The following is a 25088-nucleotide window of genomic DNA, read 5'->3' on the forward strand; positions in this document are numbered from 1 at the left end:
TGTCCTGTTTTGGATGCTGCTTTCAAGAGATATTTCTCGCTTATTTTTCCAGACTACTCTTCTGGTAGGTGATAAAGTCAAGTCGTCAACTCGTAGCCTAGGCTACTGACAAGTGTACCAACTAAGGTAGGCCTAAAGAGTTTCTGTGATAAGCTACTAAAATACCTTTGTATTGCGCAGCACTAGTCTACGTATAACTTTCATAGGACCATCATTTGCTGTAGGTCTACATTATATATCTTGTTATTAGGCCTATAACATTAATAGGCCTGATGTGTAAACCCTGGCGTTTTCATGTAGTGTTATCATTAAGAGAAGATGATCTGGTGATTCCCACCTGTAAGACTTTGACTCTGAATAGACAAAAAAGCAGGGCAAAGTGCTCACTGGGTTTGTTTTGAATGTGTTGTTTGTCATGTTTGCGTTGTATGTAGATCAATGGGCTTTGTAGAGACAGCAGTTACCAGTCAGCCATCAGCAAAGACCTGTCTCTCTAAAATGCCACCATGACAATGGACCAGAGTTGCACAGCTTCACATTTTCCCCCGCAAGACCATAGGATAATGTCAGTTTAATATTGATATTTTATTTTATTTTTTATTTATATATATATATATATATATATATATATATATATATATATATATAGTCAAAATGAATGTGCCTGGGCAATGTATGCACAAAACTGCTAACCCAGCAAATACTGAATAATTTCCCTTTGATGTCCAACAGCAAATTTTGTCCTGCAATTAAGTGAGGGTAAACCATTCACTGTTGAGATCAATGTTGACAGGGATGATTGTGAGGGTTACCCAAATGAAGACTCTTCTGAAAGATGTAAGTATCACCGCATTTGTCTGAGCCAGAGCACCGCAAGTAAAGTGGCAGTGATAGCAACTGTTCCAACCGGTGGGGTACGATGCATTATCTAACTTGTGTGTTCTAGACAATCTGACTGTCTCTGCAGGACGAGTATCTCTGAATGCTGAAACCGTGTGGGGTGCCATAAGAGGTCAATATTGCTAATACATATTGTATGTTATTTGTGTATATTATGATTGCTGTTAATATAGTATATTCTCTGATGAAGCACAGGTCTGGAAACTTTCAGTCAGCTGGTGTATCAAGATGATTATGGCTCCGTAAGTCAGAATTTTTCAAATGCTTAAACGACATAGTGCCTCTGCTCTGAAGTTAATCATTGAATGCACAATCGTATCTTGTTATAGATCTTGATATGTTTGGGATGGGTCAGTTGAAAGAATTTTTTTTTTCGATCGTCTGTTTATTTTTTTTAGTATTTTGTGAACAAGACTGAGATTGAAGACTTCCCTCGGTTTCAGTTCAGGGGCGTTTTGTTGGACACCTCACGACACTATTTACCACTGCAGACCATTTTAAAAACTCTGGTAATCAGACAACGCAATCTGAACTTCAGCTTTCTGTTTCATTTATCACAATTGTCATCAGTGCTGTTAACATATGGCTTTCTTTTTAGGATGCAATGGCCTACAGTAAGTTCAATGTGTTTCATTGGCACATTGTTGATGATCCCTCGTTCCCCTATCACAGTCGCACCTTTCCGGACCTTTCTAGTAAGGTATGTCATATTACTTAAAGAGAGCCGATAACAACTATGTTTTATGCCTCGTTTCCACCGAGTAGAGCGGGTCGGGTCGGAGCGGAGCGGCTCAGAGCGGGACAGCTCACTTTTAAGAATCTCGGTGGTGTTTCCACCGCCGACCCTATCATTAGGCCTACTGGTAGGGCGGGGTTTAGGCTGGACTGCGATAGCCGCCAGAATATGGGTCAAACTATTGGGCTGTGGAACAACTGTGGTCAAGCCAGCAGTCTCTCGTTTTTGCTTGGTCAAACCAGCCGCTTCTTTATTTATTCCCCCCGTGTTGTTGTGAGCGTAAATGCACAGAGACGGCTCGGTGCAACTGATAGAGACAGTGAGCGAACAGCACTGACTGCGGCAGCTACGTGACATCGTAGCAGTGGGACACAGTGTAGCCAACTGATTAATTTAATGACGAGGAAAAACACCACACAATAAACAGTGCTGCGCTCACATTTTCGCCAAAACACAAGACTCTCTTTACTCTTGCCGAGGTGACTACACACGGCGGAAATTATTTTTTCGACCAATAAACGGACGGCATGTGTAGCTCCGCCTTGTGTAGCTCCGCCTTTTCAGCACCCTTTCAGGCGGCTGGTACCCCAACGGAGGAGTACCAAATTTAGGAGCGGCTTAGAGCGGTTAAGTGTGCTTATATCCGTACCCTACCCAACTTTTGGCAAATGAAAAGCCAAAATACCTGGACCGAACCGCTCCGATCCGACCCGCTCTACTCGGTGGAAACGAGGCATTAGTCAATTTATCCATCTTGGCCAGGTCTCTCTGGTAAAAGAGATTTTAATCTCAATGAGACTAACTTGGTTAAATAAAGGATATAATTATTAGATAGAATAAGCGGCCTCATGTCATGTCCACCATCAATCGGCACGTTCATTATAATTTATCTTGCAAACAATTTTATATGAATTTTAGAAGATAAAGCCTTTTTTTATATATCATTCCTGATTTGTAGTAGGCCTACTACTTGTGGATTCACAAGGTAGAAACATACTGTAAAAGTTGCCTCCACTCTGAACAAAGGCTTCTGGCTCTGATTCAGGGGGCTTTCCATCCGATGACTCACATCTACACACAGACAGATGTGAGAAGGGTGATCTCACATGCAAGGCTGTGGGGAATAAGGGTCCTTCCTGAGTTTGATTCTCCTGGCCACACCAAATCTTGGGGAAAAGGTAAAACTCAAAAACCATAACACCACAACATAACTGTTTAATCCAATCACAGCTTCTTGCTCCTCAGCATGTGTAGTACTTGGAATGATTCCTTTTCATAGTTGTACTAAGGAATCCTGTCTGCCAAACCTGCAAACAAAATACTATAAATGGCAACAACACATGTAATAAATATTGAGCTTGACTTTTACTTATGTGGTGGACTCTTTTTGAATTATATTTTAATACAATTCTGAACTAAATCTGATTTATCCCCATTTATTCTCCAGGACAGTCTGATCTGTTGACTCCCTGCTACAGAGGGGGCATTCCCTCTGGTACTTTCGGTCCTGTTAATCCAGCGTTACCCTCCACCTACCGGTTCATGGCAAAACTATTCAGGGAAGTTTCATCAGTGTTTCCTGATTCCTATATCCACTTAGGAGGGGACGAAGTTGACTTTTCCTGCTGGTAAGCTGAAATGTGACAGGTCACTTTAATGCTTCCTGACTGTTAATGATTTCAACCAGGATTTCCTTGTTTCGATTGCTATTGTTTAAATACTGTTGACTTGATCCTTTTGTATCCCATATCCATCCCTGATATTTTGATAATTTAGTGCACAATTCACACATATTGATGTATTTGAAATAAAATCTATATTTAAAAATAATTACAAAAATAAATTTATTTTCTTTTTTTTAAGGAAGAAAAAGTTGATATCCTCTCCCAGATAGGTTATGCAGTTACATGTCCTTAAAACTATATACATATGTTTAAAAAAACACATTTAATTCAGTTAATGTAACTTTAAGCTTCTGGAAATGTGTTTCAACAATCATCATGATTAGATAAAGGGTAATGACTCCGTTGCTTATTTTCATAGGAAATCAAACCCTGATGTGCGGGCATTCATGCAGAAGATGGGATTTGGAGTAGACTTCACCAAACTGGAAGCATTCTACATGGAGAAGTAGGTGGTGAACACAGACAACTCAGGGATATGCACTAACAAAATTATGTTACAAATGTGCCCTTATTGTTTCTTTTTCCAGCATTGTGAATATCACAAAAGCTCTCAACAAGACCCCTATTGTGTGGCAGGATGTGTTTGACTACCATGAAAAAGTAAGTATTCCCCTAACAAATATCATGATATAAAAACAAAACAATTGTGTCAGTGGTTTCCTAACAGGCTCACACACTTTATATATAGATATCTTATATGTTCAATATTTTGGACATTTTCTTTAAAGGCCTACTTCACCGGTTGGAATATGAAGGTGTATTGAACTCGGAGATCCTATTTAGTATAAATGTGCAGAAAACATTTAAATTGGATAATTTTAGCCTGAGAAAAGGCAGAAAGAGTGTTTTATGGTCTCACTGTCTAACCCTACAGTTTCCTTCTTGTGACATCACAGTAAGGGTAAGGATTAACAGGAGAGCTGGGCCAAGGGAAGACTAAGGGAAGACTGAGGGAAGAAAAACCTAATTCATTATATTATAATAGTTATTTTATAATGATAGAACGCTGGTTCCGTATGGGTGAAGTATTCCTTTAAGATGAACGATATCATCAGGCTCTTTGGTTTGAACCAATGACCGGTATTTTTTAAAATGTTAAATAAATTGTCTAATAAAGATATACTGTATATGTCATGTATCACACAACCTGTTCAGGTAAGTCTCATATTCTTTAGTCTATCTTGTGTTACAGCGTAGCACTTTATCAGTGGTGGAGATATGGAGAGAGGGCTGCTACCTGTGTGAAGTGCGCAGGGTGGTGAAAGCAGGGCTCAGGGCGATTCTGGCCTCTCCGTGGTATCTGGACAAGCCAGGACCCACGCACAACTGGGCACCCTACTACACTGTGTGGCCCCTAGCCTTCAAGGGTTAGAAAATAACCTGTGTGCTGTGCCTGGTTTAGGTTGTACTGTGCTGTGGTTTCTTTCTCTTACAAAATTTACCGGTGACATTTAGTTGACCAAATTGGTCAAACATGACCAAACCTGTTTCACTGCTCTTACACAGAATGTTCTTTCTGTAGCTTAAACACACGGTGGCAGTGAAGACTGTTGTCCATGTGTCAACGTTACAGAATTGTATGTGTCCCTATTCTATAAGGCAGTCTACGGTGGCGCTTTACGGTGGCGCTGAGCATTCACCAAATAAAAAAAAGTTTCACAGCTAATGTAGCCGTTAGCACACTCAGGATCTCGTAATTACGAGAAAAGATCTCGTAATTACGAGATAAAGATCTCGTAATTACGAGATAAGGATCACCCTCTCATTCATCAATAACGATGCCTGTGTGTGTGTGTGTGTGTGTGTGTGTGCAGACGAGGTGAACCTAGCCATAGGCATGAGTGTGCTAACTTTAGCATTTGGTTAAAGGTCACATATTATGCTAAATGCACTTTTTAAATGTGTTCTAACTAGTGGTGGGCCGTTATCGGCGTTAACGTGCTGCGTTAACGCCAGACTCTTATCGGCGATAAAATAAATATCGCCGTTAATCTCTTATTCCACCTCCGGTTCGGCTCAGGGAGCCAGTCATTTGTACAGTTCAGCTTAGACTCGGCCGTAATGCTGCTGCACACACACACACACACACACACACACACACACACACACACACGCTGAGACGAGGGGCGAAGCTTCTCTCACACACCCGCCGCTCTCTCTCTCTCCATCACTTGCCCACGACACAATCGGGTATTGGAACGCAGGGTGGGTGTGTGTGGCCACCGGTCGCCACGTGACTATAAGTTTCCAAGTTTTAAACACTTCTATCTCTTCAACGTCAACGTCACCGTACCCGAATCCTAAATATCCCCATAGCAGACGCTATATTTCATCGGGGGGAAAACTTTGTTTTGCGCCACAGTTCGACTCGGCCGTAATGCTGCTGCACACACACACACACACAGACACAGACAGGCACACACACACGCTGCATGGCAGAGACGAGGGGCGCTACCAAAAAGACGAGAGGAGCGGTTGGAGCAGTTGGAGAGTTTAGAGACACATGCGCGCACATTTATTTACATAAAATCGCAATCGCAGTCATTTGTGCAGTTATGTAAAATGTTTCACTAAGGAAAATGACAGAAAAAGTAACGCACAGTGACTTTGATGAGTAATCTGATTACTGGTTTGGAGATAGTAACGCGTTAGATTACTCGTTACTGAAAAAAGAGGTCCGATGCCGGTAACGCGTTACTAAGTAACATCTTGTTGAACATTATTTATTTTCATCACCAATTATCATAGTAGAACAGCTTCCTCAAGCAGTTTGTGATGCATGTTGGAAACAGGAGATGAGCCCCTGGTCTGATGCGCCACCTGGCTTGAGAAACACGTTCTCAAAGACTTACTTTGAGTCATTATTTAGGGAGCACACACATATTATGAATGAATTCAAATGAGCCATTTTAATCTAGATTAATCTAGATTAATTCCAAAATTAATCTAGATTAATCTAGATTAAAAAAATTAATCTATGCCCACCTCTAGTTCTAACATATCCATGGGGCCACGGTGTGCCTAGAGACTGCCAAAATATCAAAAAAAAATAACAATCTCTCCTTTTCTCACTGTCCCCCTTTCTGAAACCCCCACCCCTCCCCCCAATATACTCCAGTCAGAATTCTCGCCGGCACAGCCACATCCCCATATTTTCTTTATATGTCCATGCTTCCGATGCTTCCCCCTCACATTAGTAACCAGAAATGTCCACCGTGCAGTAGTCTATGATAACCCCTCCCCCCCATTTCTTATTAGTCCACGGCCCCGAGATCCCGTGCCCGAGATCCCATGAGATCTTCTTGAAAATGTTCCGAGCGACAGCCATGTTGCTTTCCCCGCTAAGCGACAAGATGCCCATAGCCTACAGCCTGAATGTTACATACACCAACACAGAATGCTTTTGATCATACTCCACTAATTTATCTTAACCACAGCAGTCTATGCCTCGTTTTTAATAACACAACGGATAGGAAGCTACTTGTGGGTTTTTGCAAACAGTGAAACTGAAAGAAATGTTTTTATTGGTATTTTTGCCTGACTGGTGTATAGCTATTTAGCTTTGGGACAAGCATTCAGCTTTTGCTCATAAAAACATAATTCTATTACCCACACCAGTCTGGAAATGCCTCGTTTTTAACAGGACAAAGGATTGTAACTTAATAGTGTGGAAGTCAATTTTGAAGATATTTTTTTCACCGATTTGTGTGGTATTTTTAGCCGGTAGCTCACGGGCTAGCTTCGAGACAAGCACTGAGATTTTGGTCATAAAAACATAATTATTTTACCCACACCAGTCTGGAAATGCCCCGTTTTTAACAGGACAAAGGATTGTAACTTAATAGTGTGGAAGTAAATTTTGAAGATATTTTTTTCACTGATTTGTGTGGTAGGGGCCAGCCAGATCGCACAAATATAGGTCATCCTGAGACCAGAGGACAATCAGGGTATAGAGGCTTGCTACAATAAATGATCTGAACGGGTTTTTCAGCAAACATCTAAAAAAATAAGTATTAGGGACTACTTAGACCATATAAAATTGACAGCAAAGTGCATAATATGTTACTTTTAAAATATATGCAGTTTGTTCACTATGAGCCACTGTGTTGCCTCATCCAATCAGAATGCCCGGTGGGCTAGTTTACTTTTACCTCCTGTTTGTTACTGTATCGAAGCGCAGTTTTATTGAAAGCTTGGATTAAATGCAGTCGTTTAAACTCGGTGTGATCCTTGACTCATACAAACACATGCAAACTTTCTACAAGGATGGAATGACAATGAGTATAGCCATGTCAACTTTGCGCAGATATGCAGTCACTTGGACTGTTCAGTAGAAAAGCCCAGTCGGACCTCAGCAGCTGATCACGGGCGTAAAGCTGAAAGAGTGTCCCTCAGTACCCGATGCGATCGCTGATTAATGCATGAACAGTAAAAAAATATTTAAAATAATTTTATTGATTATGGGGCCCATTGTAGTCCGGAAACCAAGGCAATTGCCTACGTTTGCCTATGGCTAGGTTCACCTCGTCTGCACACACACACACACACACACACACACAGGCATCGTTATTGATGAATGAGAGGGTGATCTTTATCTCGTAATTACGAGATCCTGAGTGTGCTAACGGCTACATTAGCTGTGAAACTTTTAAAAACCCAAAAAAATCAAGATTTCAATGGAACACTCTACAATCTGTATTCAACCTAGTATTTGTCTGCATTATACAGGTAGAATTTTGACACAGTAATAGAGAGTAGAGATTTTTTTTTTTTGGCATTTTTATGCTTTATTGATAGTGTAGAGACAGAGTTGAAATGGGGCAGAGAGAGGGGAGTGACATGCAGAGAACGACCGCGGGCTGGAATCGACCCCGGGTCTGCTGCTGGCCGAGGCCCATGGGGGGGGGGGCTTACCAACTGAGCTAAAGGCGCCCCCGTAGTAGAGAGGTTTAATAACTTTTGTACCAGCTCACAATGATTTTAGATATACAACACCATGGATAAGATGCAAACTCTTCATATTCATAAACACTTAAATCAGTTCAAAGATCCAGCATGCAGACAAATCAGTAGCAATATAGCAAAGAAATGCAAAAGCATGTTTGTCGCCCTTCGCAGATTCCTAAGGACACAGTGCTGCATATTTGGAAGGGTATCCCAGCTGCTTATCAGGCAGAGCTCAGCAGGATCACCAAAGCTGGTATGAGGATCCTGCTGGCTGCTCTTGTATGGTGAACAGCCATTGGGAATGTGTCAGTTATAAAGCCCCATTTGAACACTGAGCTGCTGAGTTTTGACTTGGAAGTGGCATGATACATTTGGAGTGATGGTTTTGCTTGGTACTACTCAATGCTAGTTTGTCCAGCATTTTATTAAATTAAATCTATCCCCAATTCCCTCAGGTACTGAGGAACAGAAGAAGCTGGTGATAGGCGGTGAGGTCTGTATGTGGGGGGAATATGTTGATGCCACCAATCTCATGTCACGTCTCTGGTAAGAAATCCAAAAGTCCCATAAAATGACAAAACCGTTCAACGTAATATATTTAACAAAATAATTGTTTTTAAAACAAATGTAATTATTCAAAATAATCAACGGCATCACCCGAAATCACAGGCCACGGGCGGGTGCTGCTGCAGAGAGGCTGTGGAGTGATGAGAAGCAGACCTTCAGTGTTGACAAGGCATTTCCTCGTTTACAGGACTTTCGCTGCAACCTCGTCAGGTACTTTACACTTTCTATCCAACACTTTCTAGTGCTAAAATACTTTAACAAGGACACTTTCTCATGTCAGCTTCATAAAATTATGACGTTTCTGCTTTCCTTTTCTCTTCAAGGCGAGGCATCCAAGCTGAGCCTCTGTTTATTGGACACTGCAAACATGAATACCAAGGTGTTTGAAGATGTTGGATGGATCAACATTGAAAAATATTTTTCCGGGAAGAAGTTTGAACTAATCAAGTTCATAGATGCCTTCTGATGTAAAAAATATTAAACGTGAAGTAAAATCATTGTTTTTAATTAAAGCAGCTCCGAGTAACATTTAAATATCTTTTAAACAGCCTCATGTTTCCTCTCATAATCATACATTACCTTTAACAGCAAACGAGACCATCAGTGCAAAGAAAGACGTTTTTATATAGTTTTTATTACTGCGTTTGGTCTGGTCGCACACCCAGTCCGATTTTCGGTACACGCGTGCATGCTCTATGGTCACATATCCGTATTGGTCGCAGATTTCAGTGTGGCGCAGCAATGCGATTTGAGAAGTCTATCCCTCCAGGTGAGGGAAGGGGAGTGGGAGCCTTGTTTGAGACAGTTATTTGTGGTCATAATGACTGATAACGGGGCTGAACCATCAAAGAAAAAAAAGAAAATGCAATGAAGGAAAGCTAAAAGGGAGAGTGATAGGCGGGCAGGAGGGCGTTGCCAAGCAACGTATACACAATTTCACAGGAGCGAACTAGTCTGCAGTGTTTACTCCCAAATGAATGAGCGGTAGCCTACTAAAACAAAGTTAACTTTGCCTCACCAGCATCATCAGATGATCATTATTCATCTGAAATAGTCATTATTTACAACAACATAAACACATTACCTTATCGTGATCCATACTAAGTGCCGTCTCTCGTTCAATCGCTTTGTGTGAGGACATGGAATCTTTCAGCTCCATGAGAGGTGACACTGCATCAACTCATTGCAATCAGGTGTGTGTATGACCAGGCCCGGATTAAGAAGAAAGATTACACTAGGCATACCGCATTTTTTCGGGCCCCCTCCAAACGGATACTTCACGATTTGGTGAAAAACTACGTAGGCCTACATTTGAACTGCCACAAGAGTATTATGCTCATTCATTTGTTTAAGAGTTGCGCGTTTGTAAACGGGAGTAAAGAGAAACGTAACCGAGTGTGCGAGCTCACTGCAGGAGCATTTCTGTAAGGTGCGTGCATAGTCCAGTGTGGGAGCAATTTTTCCAACTGGATGAAAAACAGTGCAGTGCAATGCTTTATTCAGCATAAAGTTAAAACGCTCGTGCAAGCCTGATCTAACACAAAAGCCTTGCGTGAGCGAAGCAGCGATTCACCTGGTGAAACCTGGCATGGAACTCTGTGGTGGGTAACGGCGAAATTCACAGTGAGACATCGCCGGTCTGAGACGCAGCACAGAAAAACTCTGGGTTTGACGACTAAAATTATAACCGGGGAGCAGAGCCGGCCCAAGCCTTCATGAGGCCCTAAGCCGAATTTGATTAGGGCCCCCCTCTCCAATGTTATCGTGGCCAAATGATTGACTATTGTTAAATGTCATTCACACACCCAGTTCATCCCTAGTGCCTCCAATGTCCAGCTTAGTGAAAATACTAGCCAGCCGAGATCCTGACTTTCCTAGGGGGGTCCGGGGGTATGCCCCCCCGGGAGATTTTTTTTACCTTTTTAAAGTGAAATGCATGAATTTGGTGCACTTTGAGAGGGAAATTAAGAGGCTAAATCTGAGGAATTTTGTGTGAACAAATAATTTGGAGATACTGGCTCGAATGAAGTAGAAATAAAAGCTATCGAAGAAAGACATGGATTTTCCATAAAAATGTTAATATAGAAAAAATATAATATATAAATAAAATAAAAATATAATTCAGTGTCCTCTGGGATGGTGCTTTTTTTTCTTTTACGGAACATATTTCTCTTTAATATTATGAATGCATTTAAATGCAGTGAGAGGAACGAAGCAGAAGAACTCTGTTGTCCAGCTATCTTTTTTTCCACAGACGAGGCTGAAATAGGCTATAGACTACAGTATACACAGTGCATGGGCAACTGAGGGCAGCCCAATTTCCAATTTTTTTAAATAAACTCAATACCGAGTGATAAGTTAACCTCGGATGAACTGATTAAATTAATAGGCTATTAACTATCCAGACCAAAAAATTGTATTCCTTTTTTTGTATGATAACTTACATTTGCATAATATGATGTTAATATCAAACACATACCGTAAAAAAAAACCTAAAAAAAAAATAAAATAAAATAAAAAATGTTTTCCTTCTCACTGGGCCCCCTTGTGGAAATGGGCCCTAGGCACGTGCCTAGAATGCCTATGCCTAGATCCAGCCCTGTGTATGACTGACTGGCATTAGTTGATGCTGTGTCACTAACCACTCTCACGGAGCCGAAAAGAGTCCGGTGCCCTCACACTTTCAACTCACGGACATGCACTATATTGCTTCCTGATCATTTGAATCTTGCACACCCGGCACGAGCTAGAAAACAGCTTCAAGACAGCTGGCGTCGTAAAAATACTACCACTTTTGTCCAAAGGGGCCGTCAACGTGCAATGTTACTCGTAGTGGCTTTAATATTTAGTTTTTCCAATCAAGTATCAGGACGCTTAAATTCTTTCTTAGGGGCCTATCTTACTGTCTATATTTATCATTAAAAAATTTTAATTAACTACTTTATTGAACTATTTGAGTAATGTGCTTTAATTTTAAACTTTGCTTCTGAAGCAGTCACGAGATGTACATTAAAAAGAAAACCCTGCCTAGTAGGAAACCAAAGTGTTGCACTGTATGTTGAACAGATGCCTGCAAAATATACTGTATATAATGTAGATTTTGAATTTTTAAATAATTCTGCCGGTATGATGTTGTCTTGCACTGAAATGTAATAAAGTAGGCCTAATGTTGGTAAGGAGACAATGGGTCAGTTGTTTTTCTTCGTAACAGCTGCTACTGTAACAATAAAGTCTCAAAATATAACATCACACACCCCTACACACTACGATTAGACCAGCTACCAGTTTAAACAACAAAAAAGGATAAACAAATACATTGGCATTATACGTGTTGTTGGCTAAATATGTGAATAAGCTTATTAACACATATTGGCAGTTGGCATTTTTCATGTCTTCATGAAGGAAACAAGAACTGAAAGGAATCCCAAGTTGACTTGGCATAAAAAATACACCTCACACGTTTTTTTTAGTTTGTCTCAGAGATAAGTTTATCAACATTCTCATCCCTAGAAACTTGGTTCAAATAGAGAATTCCACATAAAAACCCTTTAACGAGAGAAAAATGTGAGAAACCTCAGGAAAAGAACGGATCCCCTGCAATAGTATGTTCAAACAAAGATTGTAGTTTATGGAGTAATTATGATGGATGAAAAGTAATATCATGATAATGACATTGGTATTATTTATAATGTAAAAAGTTAGAAAATGTCAACAATAGAGAAACAGTTTTGAGATTAAAAAAAAAGTGGATAATACAACGCAACTTCCAGGTGCCACAACAAATGATATGAGCCAGGACCTCCTTTCTACCTGAGAAACTTGGACGGAGACTACAACTTTAAACAGAAATGTCCTGAATGGAGAAGGTCTGGATCCATGACACAGACAAAAGCCATCAAACAAATTGACAGAGAGATAGGGGGAAAAAAGACAAAATGCAGTTACAGAGAAGTCCTGGTTCTGTAAAGAGGAAGAGAGGGAGAAGGAACGGCAGAGAAGACAACAACTTTTAGGCAACGAAAAACTTGCTGGTGCAAAGTAAAAAAAGATCTTACAAACAAACAAATTATCTTCAAATCGAAAACATGAAAAGAAAAACAAAAAGGGAAAAAGAATAAACATGACACCGCACCCATCATTGGGCAATGATAGACTTTCAAAAAGTCTTCAATTGAGATTACCTTGAAAGTTTGCTGAAGAGGAACTCCAAGAAAGGAACATGCAATGCTTGCAGGTGTCATGACGGTAAAATTTCAAAGTTAAGAGAAAAATAAAAGAATATAGCAATCTATTTGGCAAAAACAATTATACCAAAAACTATTAAAGTAAAGTAAAAGCAGAAGTACGTTTGGGATGAAATGTGCATGATGGACACGTTCGGAAGGCTGAAAGGTGTATTAACAATGCAACATAAAAAAAATAAAAATAAACACTTTTAAAAACTCTTCACATTAGAAAAAAATTATCGTAACTTTGGAAAACTGTAAAACAAACTCTTAAATTGAGGTAACCTTGAAAGTTTCCTGAAGAGGAACGACATAGAAAGATTCCTCTTACAGAGCTTGCAGTTCAAAAACGTTCCAGGTGAGGTAAAATTGATATTTCGCGGTAGCATTGCAGAAGTAGGACCTTGTTCCAAGGCATAAAGGTGTCTTGAAATTACATAACGGAAAATATAAAAGATAAATAAATGTAAAAATTATAATGGACTCTTTTCAAGTTATGTAAAATGAATATGCGTTTCAATTTTTTTTACAAGTTGGACTATGTTGCGAGGCTTGACGGTGTCTTAAAAGTACACGATACATTTAAAAAAACAAAACAAAGGAAAATTGCAAAGACACCACACTGTATTGGCAAATGCAAACTTCCAAACGCTCTTGAATTAAGGTAAAGCTGAAGATTTGCTCTGGAGGAATTGCAATAGAGGGATGATTTTCCATGTTTTGCTGGTGTCTTGACATTACTAAATAGAAATAATTAAATAAAATTAAGTCAAATAAAATAGACATTCAAAAACTTTTCACATTAGAAAAAATTTTAAAGTAATTTTTGGGAAAAAAGAACAAGATGGGGGGAAAATGTCATGACACCAGCCATAATTGGGCAATGAAAAACTTTCAAATCTCTTAAATTGAGGTAACCTTCAAAGTTTCCTGAAGAGGAACGGCAAAGAAGGGTTCCTTTTACAGAGCTTGCAGGTGTCATGACAGTACAAAATTGAAAACTTAATTGAAAAAAAGAAAAATACTAGAATACAACAATCTAGCTGGCAAAGAAAAAAAAACTCTTTAAGTAAAGTAAAAGTTGAAGTGATTTTGGGAATAATTGCACATGATAGAGCCTCTTGCAAAGTTGCAGGTGTCCTGCAAATCATCTCATCATCATCTCATCTTCAACCTTATCGCTTATCCGGGGTCGGGTCACAGGGGCAGCAGCTCGAGCGTTTGGACCCCAAACTTCTCTTTTCTGGGCCACATTAACCAGCTCTGACTGGGGCATCCCAAGGCGTTCCCAGGCCAGCTTGGAGATGTAATCTCTGAACCTAGTCCTGGGTCTTCCCAGAGGCATCCTCCCAGCTGGACGTGCCTAAAAGAACCTCCCTAGGGAGGCGCTGAGGGGGCATCCTTGCCAGATGCCCGAACCACGTCAACTGGCTCCTCTCTACGCAAAGGAGAAGCGGCTCTGCCCCGTGGTCCTCAGGAATGTCTGAGCTTCGCTCCCTATCTCTAAGGGAGACGCCAGCCACCCTCCTGAGAAACCCCATTTTGGCCGCTTGTACCCGCGATCCCATCCTTTCAGTTACGACTGTCTTGAAAGTTCAATGATACATTATGAAAAAAACAAAAAACAAAAACAAAGGAAAATTGCAAAGACACCACCCTCTATCAGCAAAGGCAAACTTCCAAAGGCGCTTGAATTGAGCTAAACTTGAACATTAGCTTGGGAAGAATTGCAATAGAGGAACCATTTTCCATGATTTGCTGGTGTCTTGACAGTACAAAATAGAAATAAATAAATAAATTATAAAACACTTCTATAAACTCTTCACAATAATAAACATGTAAAGGAATCGTTTGGAAATAAATAACATGCCACCAGCCATTATTGGAAATGAAAAACTTCCAAAACTCTTAAATTGAGGTTACTTTGAAAGTTTCCTGAAGAGGATTACAGGAACTACATAAATAAATCCTTTTCCAAAGCTTTCAGGTGTCATGAAAGTACATAATTGAAAACATAAAAAAGAGAAAAAATAAATAGAATACATCAATCCAGTTGGCAAAGAAAATATCAAAAAATTGATATTTCGCGGTAGCATTGCAGAAGTAGGACCTTGTTCCAAGGCATACAGGTGTCTTGAAAGTACGTATAACGGAAAATATAAAAGATAAATAAATGTAAAAATTATAATGGACGACCGTCTGGGAGATACTTTTCAAGTTATGTAAAATTAATATGCGTTTGAATTTTTTTTTTACAAGTTGGACTATGTTGCAAGGCTTGACGGTGTCTTAAAAGTACACGATACATTTAAAAAAACAAAAAGCAAAACAAAGGAAAATTGCAAAGACACCACACTGTATTGGCGAATGCAAACTTCCAAACGCTCTTGAATTAAGGTAAAGCTGAAGATTTGCGCTGGATGAATTGCAATAGAGGGATGATTTTCCATGTTTTGCTGGTGTCTTGACATTACAAAATAGAAATAATTAAATAAAATTAAGTCAAATAAAATAGACATTCAAAAACTTTTCACATTAGAAAAAAATGTAAAGTAATTTTGGGGAAAAAAATAACAAGATGGGGGGAAAATGTCATGACACCAGCCATAATTGGGCAATGAAAAACTTTCAAATCTCTTAAATTGAGGTAACCTTCAAAGTTTCCTGAAGAGGAACGGCAAAGAAGGGTTCCTTTTACAGAGCTTGCAGGTGTCATGACAGTACAACATTTAAAACTTAATTGAAAAAAAGAAAAATACTAGAATACAACAATCTGGGTCTTCCCAGAGGCATCCTCCCAGCTGGGCGTGCCTAAAAGAACCTCCCTAGGGAGGCGCTGAGGGGGCATCCTTGCCAGATGCCCGAACCACGTCAACTGGCTCCTCTCTACGCAAAGGAGAAGCGGCTCTGCCCCGTGGTCCTCAGGAATGTCTGAGCTTCGCTCCCTATCTCTAAGGGAGACGCCAGCCACCCTCCTGAGAAACCCCATTTTGGCCGCTTGTACCAGCGATCCCATTCTTTCAGTTACGACTGTCTTGAAAGTTCAATGATACATTATGAAAAAAACAAAAAACAAAAACAAAGGAAAATTGCAAAGACACCACCCTCTATCAGCAAAGGCAAACTTCCAAAGGCCCTTGAATTGAGCTAAACTTGAACATTTGCTTGGGAAGAATTGCAATAGAGGGACCATTTTCCATGATTTGCTGGTGTCTTGACAGTACAAAATAGAAATAAATAAATAAATTATAAAACACTTCTAAAAACTCTTCACATTAATAAACATGTAAAGGAATCGTTTGGAAATAAATAACATGCCACCAGCCATTATTGGAAATGAAAAACTTCTCTTAAATTGAGGTAACTTTGAAAGTTTCCTGAAGAGGATTACAGGAACTACATAAATAAATCCTTTTCCAAAGCTTTCAGGTGTCATGAAAGTACATAATTGAAAACATAAAAAAGAGAAAAAAAAATAGAATACATCAATCCAGTTGGCAAAGAAAATTTTCAAAAACTTTCCAGGTGAAGTAAAATTTATATTTTGCGGTAGCATTGCAGAAGTAGGACCTTGTTCCAAGGCATACAGGTGTCTTGAAAGTACATAACGGAAAATATAAAAGATAAATAAATGTAAAAATTATAATGGACGACCGTCTGGGAGATGCTTTTCAAGTTATGTAAAATGAATATGCGTTTGAATTTCTTTTTTTACAAGTTGGACTATGTTGCAAGGCTTGACGGTGTCTTAAAAGTACACGATACATTTGAAAAAACAAAAAACAAAACAAAGGAAAATTGCAAAGACACCACACTGTATTGGCAAATCCAAACTTCCAAACGCTCTTGAATTAAGGTAAAGCTGAAGATTTGCTCTGGAGGAATTGCAATAGAGGGATGATTTTCCATGTTTTGCTGGTGTCTTGACATTACAAAATAGAAATAATTAAATGGAGTTAAGTCAAATAAAATAGACATCCAAAAACTTTTCACATTAGAAAAAAATTTAAAGTAATTTTGGGGAAAAAAAGAACAAGATGGGGGGGGGGGGGAATTTCATGACGCCAGCCATAATTGGGCAATGAAAAACTTTCAAATCTCTTAAATTGAGGTAACTTTGAAAAATTCCTGAAGAGGATCAGAGTAAATACATATACAAATAATTTTCCAAAGCTTGCAGATGTCATGACAGTACAAAAGTGAAAACTTAAAAGAAAAAAATAAGAATACAGAAATCTAGTTAGCAAAGAAAATTTTACAAAAACTCTTAAAGTAAAGTTAAAGTGGAAGTACATTTAGGACAAAATGTGGATAATGGACCCCTTCGGAAGGCTGGAAGATGTCTTGACATTACAAAATACAAATAAATAAATTAAATTAAATTAAATTGAATTAAAAACACTTTTCTCATTAGAAAAAAAGAAAAGTAACTCTGGAAAAAAAGAACAAGATGGGAAAAAAGGAATACACATGACACCAGCCATAATTGGGCAATGAAAAACTTTCAAATCTCTTAAATTGAGGTAACCTTCAAAGTTTCCTGAAGAGGAACGTTAAAGAAGGGTTCCTCTTACAGAGCTTGCGCCATGACAGTACAACATTTAAAACTTAATTGAAAAAAAGAAAAATACTAGAATACAACAATCTAGTTGGCAAATAAAAAAATAAATAAAAAATCTTTAAGTAAAGTAAAAGTTGACGTTAATTTGGGAATAATTGCACATGATAGAGCCTCTTGCGAAGTTTGCAGGTTTCCTGGAAGTCATCTCATCATCATCTCATCTTCAACTGCTTATCCGGGGTCGCTTCACGGGGGCAGGAGCTCGAGCGTTTGGACCCCAAACTTCTCTTTTCTCGGCCACATTAACCAGCTCTGACTGGGGCATCCCAAGGCGTTCCCAGGCCAGCTTGGAGATATAATCTCTGAACCTAGTCCTGGGTCTTTCCAGAGGCATCCTCCCAGCTGGATGTGCCTAAAAGAACCTCCCTAGGGAGGCGCTGAGGGGGCATCCTTGCCAGATGCCCGAACCACGTCAACTGGCTCCTCTCTACGCAAAGGAGAAGCGGCTCTGCCCCGTGGTCCTCAGGAATGTCTGAGCTTCGCTCCCTATCTCTAAGGGAGACGCCAGCCACCCTCCTGAGAAACCCCATTTTGGCCGCTTGTACCCGCGATCCCATTCTTTCAGTTATGACTGTCTTGAAAGTTCAATGATACATATGAAAAAACTAAAAACAAAAACAAAGGCAAATTTCCAAAAGCTCTTGAATTGAGGTAAAGCTTAATATCTGCTTGGGAAGAATTGCAATAGAGGGAAATGTTTATATGTTTTGCTGGTGTATTGACAGTACATTGAAAAAATGTAAAGTAATTTTGGGGAAATAAAGAACAATATGGAGAAAAAAAAATTAAAATTACAGCAGCCATTATTGTAAATTGTAAAACTTCCAAAAACTTTTTAAATTGAGGTAACTTTGAACGTTTCCTGAAGGGGATTGCAGGAACTACATAAAACAAATTCCTTTTCCAAAGCTTACAGGTGTCATGACAGTACAAAATTGAAAACTTCAACAACAAAAAGAATGAAACTAGAATACAGCAATCTAGTTGGCAAAAAAAGATTTTCCAAAAATTCCAGGTGAGGTCAAATTGATATTTCGCGGTATAGCATTGCACAAGTAGGACCCTGTTCCAAGGTGTCTTGACGGTACATAACGGGAAAAGACATGAATGTAAAAATGATAATGGACGACTGTCTGGGAGATACAACAAGTTATGTCAACTTGAATATACGTTTAAAAAAAATTGTACAGTTGGACTATGTTGCAAGGCTTGACGGTGTCTTAAAAGCACACAATACATATTAAAAAAACAAAAAGCAAAACAAAGAAAAATTGCAAAGACACCACTCTCTATTGGCAAAGGCCAACTTCCAAATGCTCTTGAATTGAGGTAAACCTGAATATGTGATTGGGAAGAATTGCAATAGAGGGATGATTTTCCATGTTTTGCTGGTGACTTGACTTTCAAAAATGTGTCACATTAGAAAACATTTTAACTAACTTTGGGGGAAAAAAATAACAAGATGGGATAAAAGGGAATACACATGACACCAGCCATAATTGGGAAATGAGAAACTTCTAAAAACTCAAAAATGTAGGTAACTTTGAAAGTTTCCTGAAGAGGAACTGCCTAAAAGGGATAATTTTCCGAACATAAATATAGTTAGCAAGGCAATTTTACAAAAACTCTTAAAAGTAAACTTAGAGTTGAAGTACATTTGGAACAAAATGTGCATAATGGACACATTTTGAAGGCTGGGAGGGGTCTTGACAAAATAGATATAAATAAATAAAATTAAATAATAAAAAACACTTTCAAAAAACTCTGGAAGTAAAGTTTGGAAAAATTGCACAAGATAGACCATCCTGTCTTGACATAACATAAAGATTTCAAAAAAAGTAACAAAAAGAACACAACACCTACTTGTGAGGCAAAGAAAATATTTCAAAAACATTACAGGTAAAATTGATATTTCAATTTCAAATAATTTGCATTCTCTATTGGAAACATGTAAAACTGCATTGTCCATTAAAGAATACATAAAAAAGAACTATGGTCACAGGTAAGAAAGAGAAACAGAAGTGTGCAGAGAAACAGAAGAGCACATCATGAGAAATGAATAGGCTAGCCTATGTGTTTCTGTGTTATAGACAGAAAAGAGGTGAGAGTGGCAAGACAAAAACAAAACAGAGACCACTGCAGTCACTTTAACGAAGCTGTCACAACACTCACACTGGCCTTTAGGACACACCATCACCTAACAACTTTACAGACAGCAAAACGTAGATCCTTACCTTTTAGGTGCTATGTTTAGGATTCATCAGCTAGGACCTTTAGAGAAAATCAGGCAAACTACAGCAATTTATCAAGACTAAAGAGCTATTTGAAGATAAGTAGGCCCTATTTTCTACTGCTGTGCGAGTGCCACCCTATAGGCTATAGTTCCTCCTGTAGCCTAGTTGCAGGAGCTGCAAATCTTTTTTCCAAAACCTAAACTCTTCAACAAAATCTAACCATGACAGTCATAAAACGACAAGCATAGCCTAATGCGTAAACGACAAGCATAGCCTAATGCGTAAAAAAGACGTAGGCTATCTAGGCTATAAATAATGGAATTCAACCCTATGTGTCTCGAATCCACGGGTATCAAGGAGTCAAGAAAAAGAACGAAGAAAAAACCCCGAGGGGGGTCTACAAACCAACCTCAAATGATGTGTGTGCCAACTACTGTGGCCAGCGATTGCCTTCGTTCTAAAGTACCGCGAATTTAGAACGTTATACCTGACGTCGATAACAAAGGTCATAATAACAAACTAGAATCCTGGCACGCGCGCACACTCCAAGATATTAATTTCATATCATTACATGATGTGTAGTCTAGGCTACATATGGAACTCTCGTCGCCACGCCCCATCAGGTCGGCAATCAGGCCACGCCCCCTTTGGGGGAGAACAAACCGATCGTGCCATTGATTGTAATGCAAAATTGCGGTCCAAAACAGCACAAAAAGAAAACGATCAGAGGTAAATAAGTAAAAATTTGACCGACCGACACAATGACAATATCCTTTACAACAACTCTGCCTGCTGGATAACGTTAAAGACACTTATAAATGATTAATTTGGTCAATCTAAAACCATGTCTTTTTAGTCTCTCAGCATCAAGCTGGCGCAATGATCCGACCCATTGGCCAGAGATATCGAGTAGCCTAATCATGTCCTGATATATATCTTCACCTCACTGAGTCTCTATTTAAGCTGATTACACGTGAAATAATAGTTATTTTAAGTGTTGTTGTCTGTAATAATGCTAACTATGTTAATATTATAGTGCTATGCCTTGACTAGACTGTACCAGCGGTCCTAACACGATAGCATACTCCCACTGGATGCAGAGCACAGGGGAAGCCGGGAGCTTCCTGCTGTCATACAGCCCTTATTTAGGGGAATTTTTGGGGGCATGGCAAAGGAATAACACCATGATGTTTGTTTTTTACTTAGTAAACCACACAACAGCTCAGGACATTGCAGATTTGAGCTATAACGGCTTATTTTGAATGATCGCTGTGTCAATGGAGTAAGACGTATTGTTTTCACCCCAAAGGGGGCGCGGCCTGATTGCCGACCTGATGTAGGCTATATTTCTATTCTGTGGAATTTCTTTATCAAGTTTGTAGGCCTACGTGAAATGAAATGTCAACTGAACTAATTAATTGACAGCCTTCGTAAATTGATGCTACAGTAGGCCAACCTTTATAATTTAGTATCCTCTTCTTCTCCGTTTTCTATGATGGCGCCATGATAATTTAAACTGTTTTTTAAACAACTAAATTAAATCTGCAGTGGTTTCAAATCAATTCTACGGACATCACTTCGGATGTTGCCAGATACAACTTAGTATATGAAACACAACGTTCTATATCCCCTATCAAATAAAAAAAACAAATAGTCTACTGTAGGCTACTAAAACATTTCTTCCAAATTCCAATACATTTTTTGTCATTAAAAGCATGTTAAATAAGTTATGTAGGCTAGAGATGAAGATTTAAGAAAACTCCCGACTGGTCTCTTAATACTTTCCGAAGCTGTATATACAGTATAGGCCTATACACTTGAAATATAGGGGGACCAGCTGAGGTCATTAGCTTCATATTGGCTTTCACATGATCCCTGTACACAGGTCAATCTTAAAAAACGAGATCTCGATCTCAATGGGACTAACTGTTTAAATAAAGGATTAAATATATAGGCTATCATGGAGAGCAAATTCTCATCATTAAGATTGCTAAGTGAAACCAAAAACGTACCTTAATTAATATTGTATCTGGTCCAAAATATCTTAATACTGTAGTTGCACTGTAATTACTCATCCTATTAAAGTTCCAGTATCATAAGCCTGTCATAAACACCTCAGGTCAGCTACACATGACTGAGAAAAGTGGCGTATATCTCCCTCTAGAGACCAATCTGGGAATTACAAAGTTGATTAGGCTGCTTTGCTGCAATGCTGCAAAAGCAACAACGTTTTCAATAGTTTAGCACCTGTGTGGTTACAGCAGTGTAGGCCTATGTGACACAAGACTCATCTACAGAACATCTTTCAAACTTGAAACTGAAAACTGAGGTCACATAATGATTTTGAAACTGTGACGACAAGTAAGTTCTTGTTTTAATGTATCGTGACCATCTAGCCTACATGAAGCCTGAGCTTTGCAGCAAGCTGAGACAGACTTGAAGCTGTCCTCCTATAACCACAATAAGACAGATAAATATTGTATGATACATACCGATACTATTTTTTAGAGTTCAGGATTGATTTTTGGTACTTGCAAAACCTATATGGGCCTCTAGCTGTGCTTTCTAATTCTGTAGTTACAGTATCATTATTTTTGAGTGGAGACTTCTGAATTTGATACATTATTTCAAACTTAAAGTATTTCGGTACCAAAGTTTAAGAGCATATTGTGCTCTGTTTTTTATCGTTATGAGAATATAATAAAACAGCACAAAATCCGAGGTGGGTGGATAATGCTGTGACACAATTATCCAATTAACTGTAAGAAAAGTAAATACTTTTTTAACCAAGAAAATTAATATATCAAGTTGGGCTTCATTTGACATTTTTATTGTATCCATGCCAAAGAGTACAAGCTTTATATATAGATAATCAAATAAGCTTCTCAGTTCCATTGTCAGTGATTACATGGATTATACTGTCTCACTGATGTTAATGTACCTTGTTGTATTCAGTGGACGTGACTTTGATACGGTCTGAGGCAACTGATTTTCTCATTGTGTGGATTATAGTGGCAGCAGATGGCAAGACAATCCCTGGTATCCATACTGCTGACACCTCAGTCCCTCTGATTTGAATGGTGTGTGTGTGTGTGGGGGGGGGGGATTTGGAAATGCAATTTGGCATTTTACCACATGAAATGCCAAACTGAACCTAACGAAGCTGATCCATGCAAGCTTGGTTAACTATTCTCTATAGCTTCTTGAAAGCAGATAGACATGCTGAGTGCAGTGTAACATAAGCTAACATAACAGTAACAGGGCAGGTGTAACATTATCCTAACATTGTACTGTTGATTTGAGATTTTGATGAGAATGTTGTAAGGTCAGAAGTTGTCTAACTATTTAAATTGTTTTATCATGGTCAAACAAGTAGTATACATTGATGAGAACGGATTCTATTTGAAAAAAAACAGCACCCACTCCCTGTGCATAAAGAGGACACAGACTACTTTAAAAGTTTATCTCACTCTTTGACTATAGCTGACATTCAAGGAGATTATATCAAAAAGCTGCTTAAATACAAAGATGTGTGAACTAGCGTTCAAGGGCAGCTAAAATGAAGTCTTGCACGTGTGAGCCTGCAATAATACATGTGCCTTCAATGTTTGATACACTGCAGCTGACCATAGTGAAATGTGTTTGAAAATATTAAGGAAGAGAACAGAACTATGAAACTAATGAACTGCCAATCAAGTGAGCCAGGGCTTTGACGTGTGTTAATTCGCCCGCACAGCTCTGTCATCATAAATGTTTCCACTAAATACATAATCCACCTGTTGGTGCATGGCAGAGGGATGCTATAGATTGGCTGCATCTGCACAACAACGAGAGGGCTGAGGTGTGAAGAAACATGACACTTATCCTTGCCAGACAACCTCAAAGCAGCACTTTGCTGATGGCAGCAGCATCTTAGCCCATGCCGTCCACCTGTGTCTCAGGCTTTCAAAAGGACTATTGCATTATTGCTCTGATGGAAATCTATAATGTGACACTTTGCATATGTGTTTATTTATTTGAGTTTTTTTCTAAATGTGTTTAACTGTTTAGCCGGTTCTCTATCCAGTCTAGATGCACGGTACCATTTTAGAACAAGCTACCAGACCTGTGGCTTCAGGGCATGTTTATTGTGGATATTTGCCTTTGACATTTGTGCTACAGTTTTTGTTGTTTGTTCTACCCACCTTTAGCACATTTTTAAACACAATGCTTTAGATTTCATAAAATATTATGTCAAGCGATTACAAGTGCATTACATAAGGGAGAAATGCACAACAACAATTTGAACAAACAAAAATAAATCAATCAAATTAGAACAAAATAAAATACAAAGAAGTTGGCTCAAATTTGATAATAAAGATAAAAGTGCAGTAAGAGGTACCCAATCAATCCAAAGATTTTTGATTGATTGTACCGTTTCAACTGCAGTCAAGCGTATTGTATTACTGAGGAGCATAATACAAAGCCACATAGCTATTATAATATGTATGGATACACAATTGAAACTATTGGAGCCGTTAAGGCCCCATATATAAACCTATTTGTCCCCGTTTCAAGATTATAAAACTGATTCAGGCAAACAGGTTCTGAGTTCAAATGGATCCATGTGTGCAACCCTCGCAGACGGCCCCTAGTTTTAATCCTTTTATACACCAGTTTAGGACAACAGAAAGAGCACTGTTTTAGATGCTACGCTGTTTTCCTAAAATCAAGAGTGGCTTAATAAGGATTAAAGACTTGATAGAAATCAATCTGTGGACATGGTAAACATTCACACAAGTATCTTTGCTACTTTTGATCTGATTAAAGAGCTAAATCTGATGTTATTTGCTGGATGCAATGATGACCACACTCATCATTGTAGCGATCGCCAGGGGTTGATATCTCTGACACTACTCTGTGGCCATCCTCCGTGTCATACCTTATGGTAAGAGAAGTGAGACAATTAGTGCAATAATAGCCAATTATACACTTTGGTTACTAATTAGGCAGACAAAGGCTCCGGAGAGCAGGCACCATATGGCAAAATAATGGAATTAAGGGTCAACTTGTTGCTGCTCTTTCAATCTCTGCACTAATTGTTTTTCTTCTCATCGCCCCCCTTCCGTGATCCCCCTACGAGAAGAAGAACACATTTCATGGAAGGTTAAGCTACTTTGCTGATTTAGGGTG

The 25088-nt window shown here is 38.9% G+C and overlaps 1 protein-coding gene across 1 annotated transcript; it reads left to right on the plus strand.

Annotated features, from left to right (window-relative positions):
• The first annotated feature begins 969 nt into the window (after positions 1-969).
• On the plus strand, positions 970-9923 carry hexa (hexosaminidase A (alpha polypeptide)). Its single transcript, XM_080027831.1, has 12 exons — positions 970-1012; positions 1096-1142; positions 1299-1409; positions 1499-1600; positions 2682-2814; positions 3084-3264; positions 3680-3766; positions 3849-3921; positions 4514-4688; positions 8724-8814; positions 8938-9045; positions 9159-9923. Exons 4-12 carry the CDS (start codon positions 1505-1507, stop codon positions 9220-9222), a joined length of 1008 nt encoding a protein of 335 aa, XP_079883957.1. The 5' UTR covers positions 970-1012; positions 1096-1142; positions 1299-1409; positions 1499-1504; the 3' UTR covers positions 9223-9923.
• The last annotated feature ends 15165 nt before the right edge of the window (positions 9924-25088 follow it).

The sequence above is a fragment of the Ammodytes marinus genome (assembly GCF_949987685.1).
Source record: "Ammodytes marinus genome assembly, chromosome: 5".
In the NCBI taxonomy this organism is placed as follows: domain Eukaryota; kingdom Metazoa; phylum Chordata; class Actinopteri; order Uranoscopiformes; family Ammodytidae; genus Ammodytes; species Ammodytes marinus.

Coding starts and splice junctions, on each gene's coding strand:
- hexa (XM_080027831.1), top strand. CDS start 1,505: ATGGCCTACAGTAAGTTCAATGTGTTTCATTGGCACATTGTTGATGAT. Junction 1,601..2,681: donor TTCCGGACCTTTCTAGTAAG/GTATGTCATATT, acceptor GCTCTGATTCAG/GGGGCTTTCCATCCGATGAC. Junction 2,815..3,083: donor CACCAAATCTTGGGGAAAAG/GTAAAACTCAAA, acceptor TTTATTCTCCAG/GACAGTCTGATCTGTTGACT.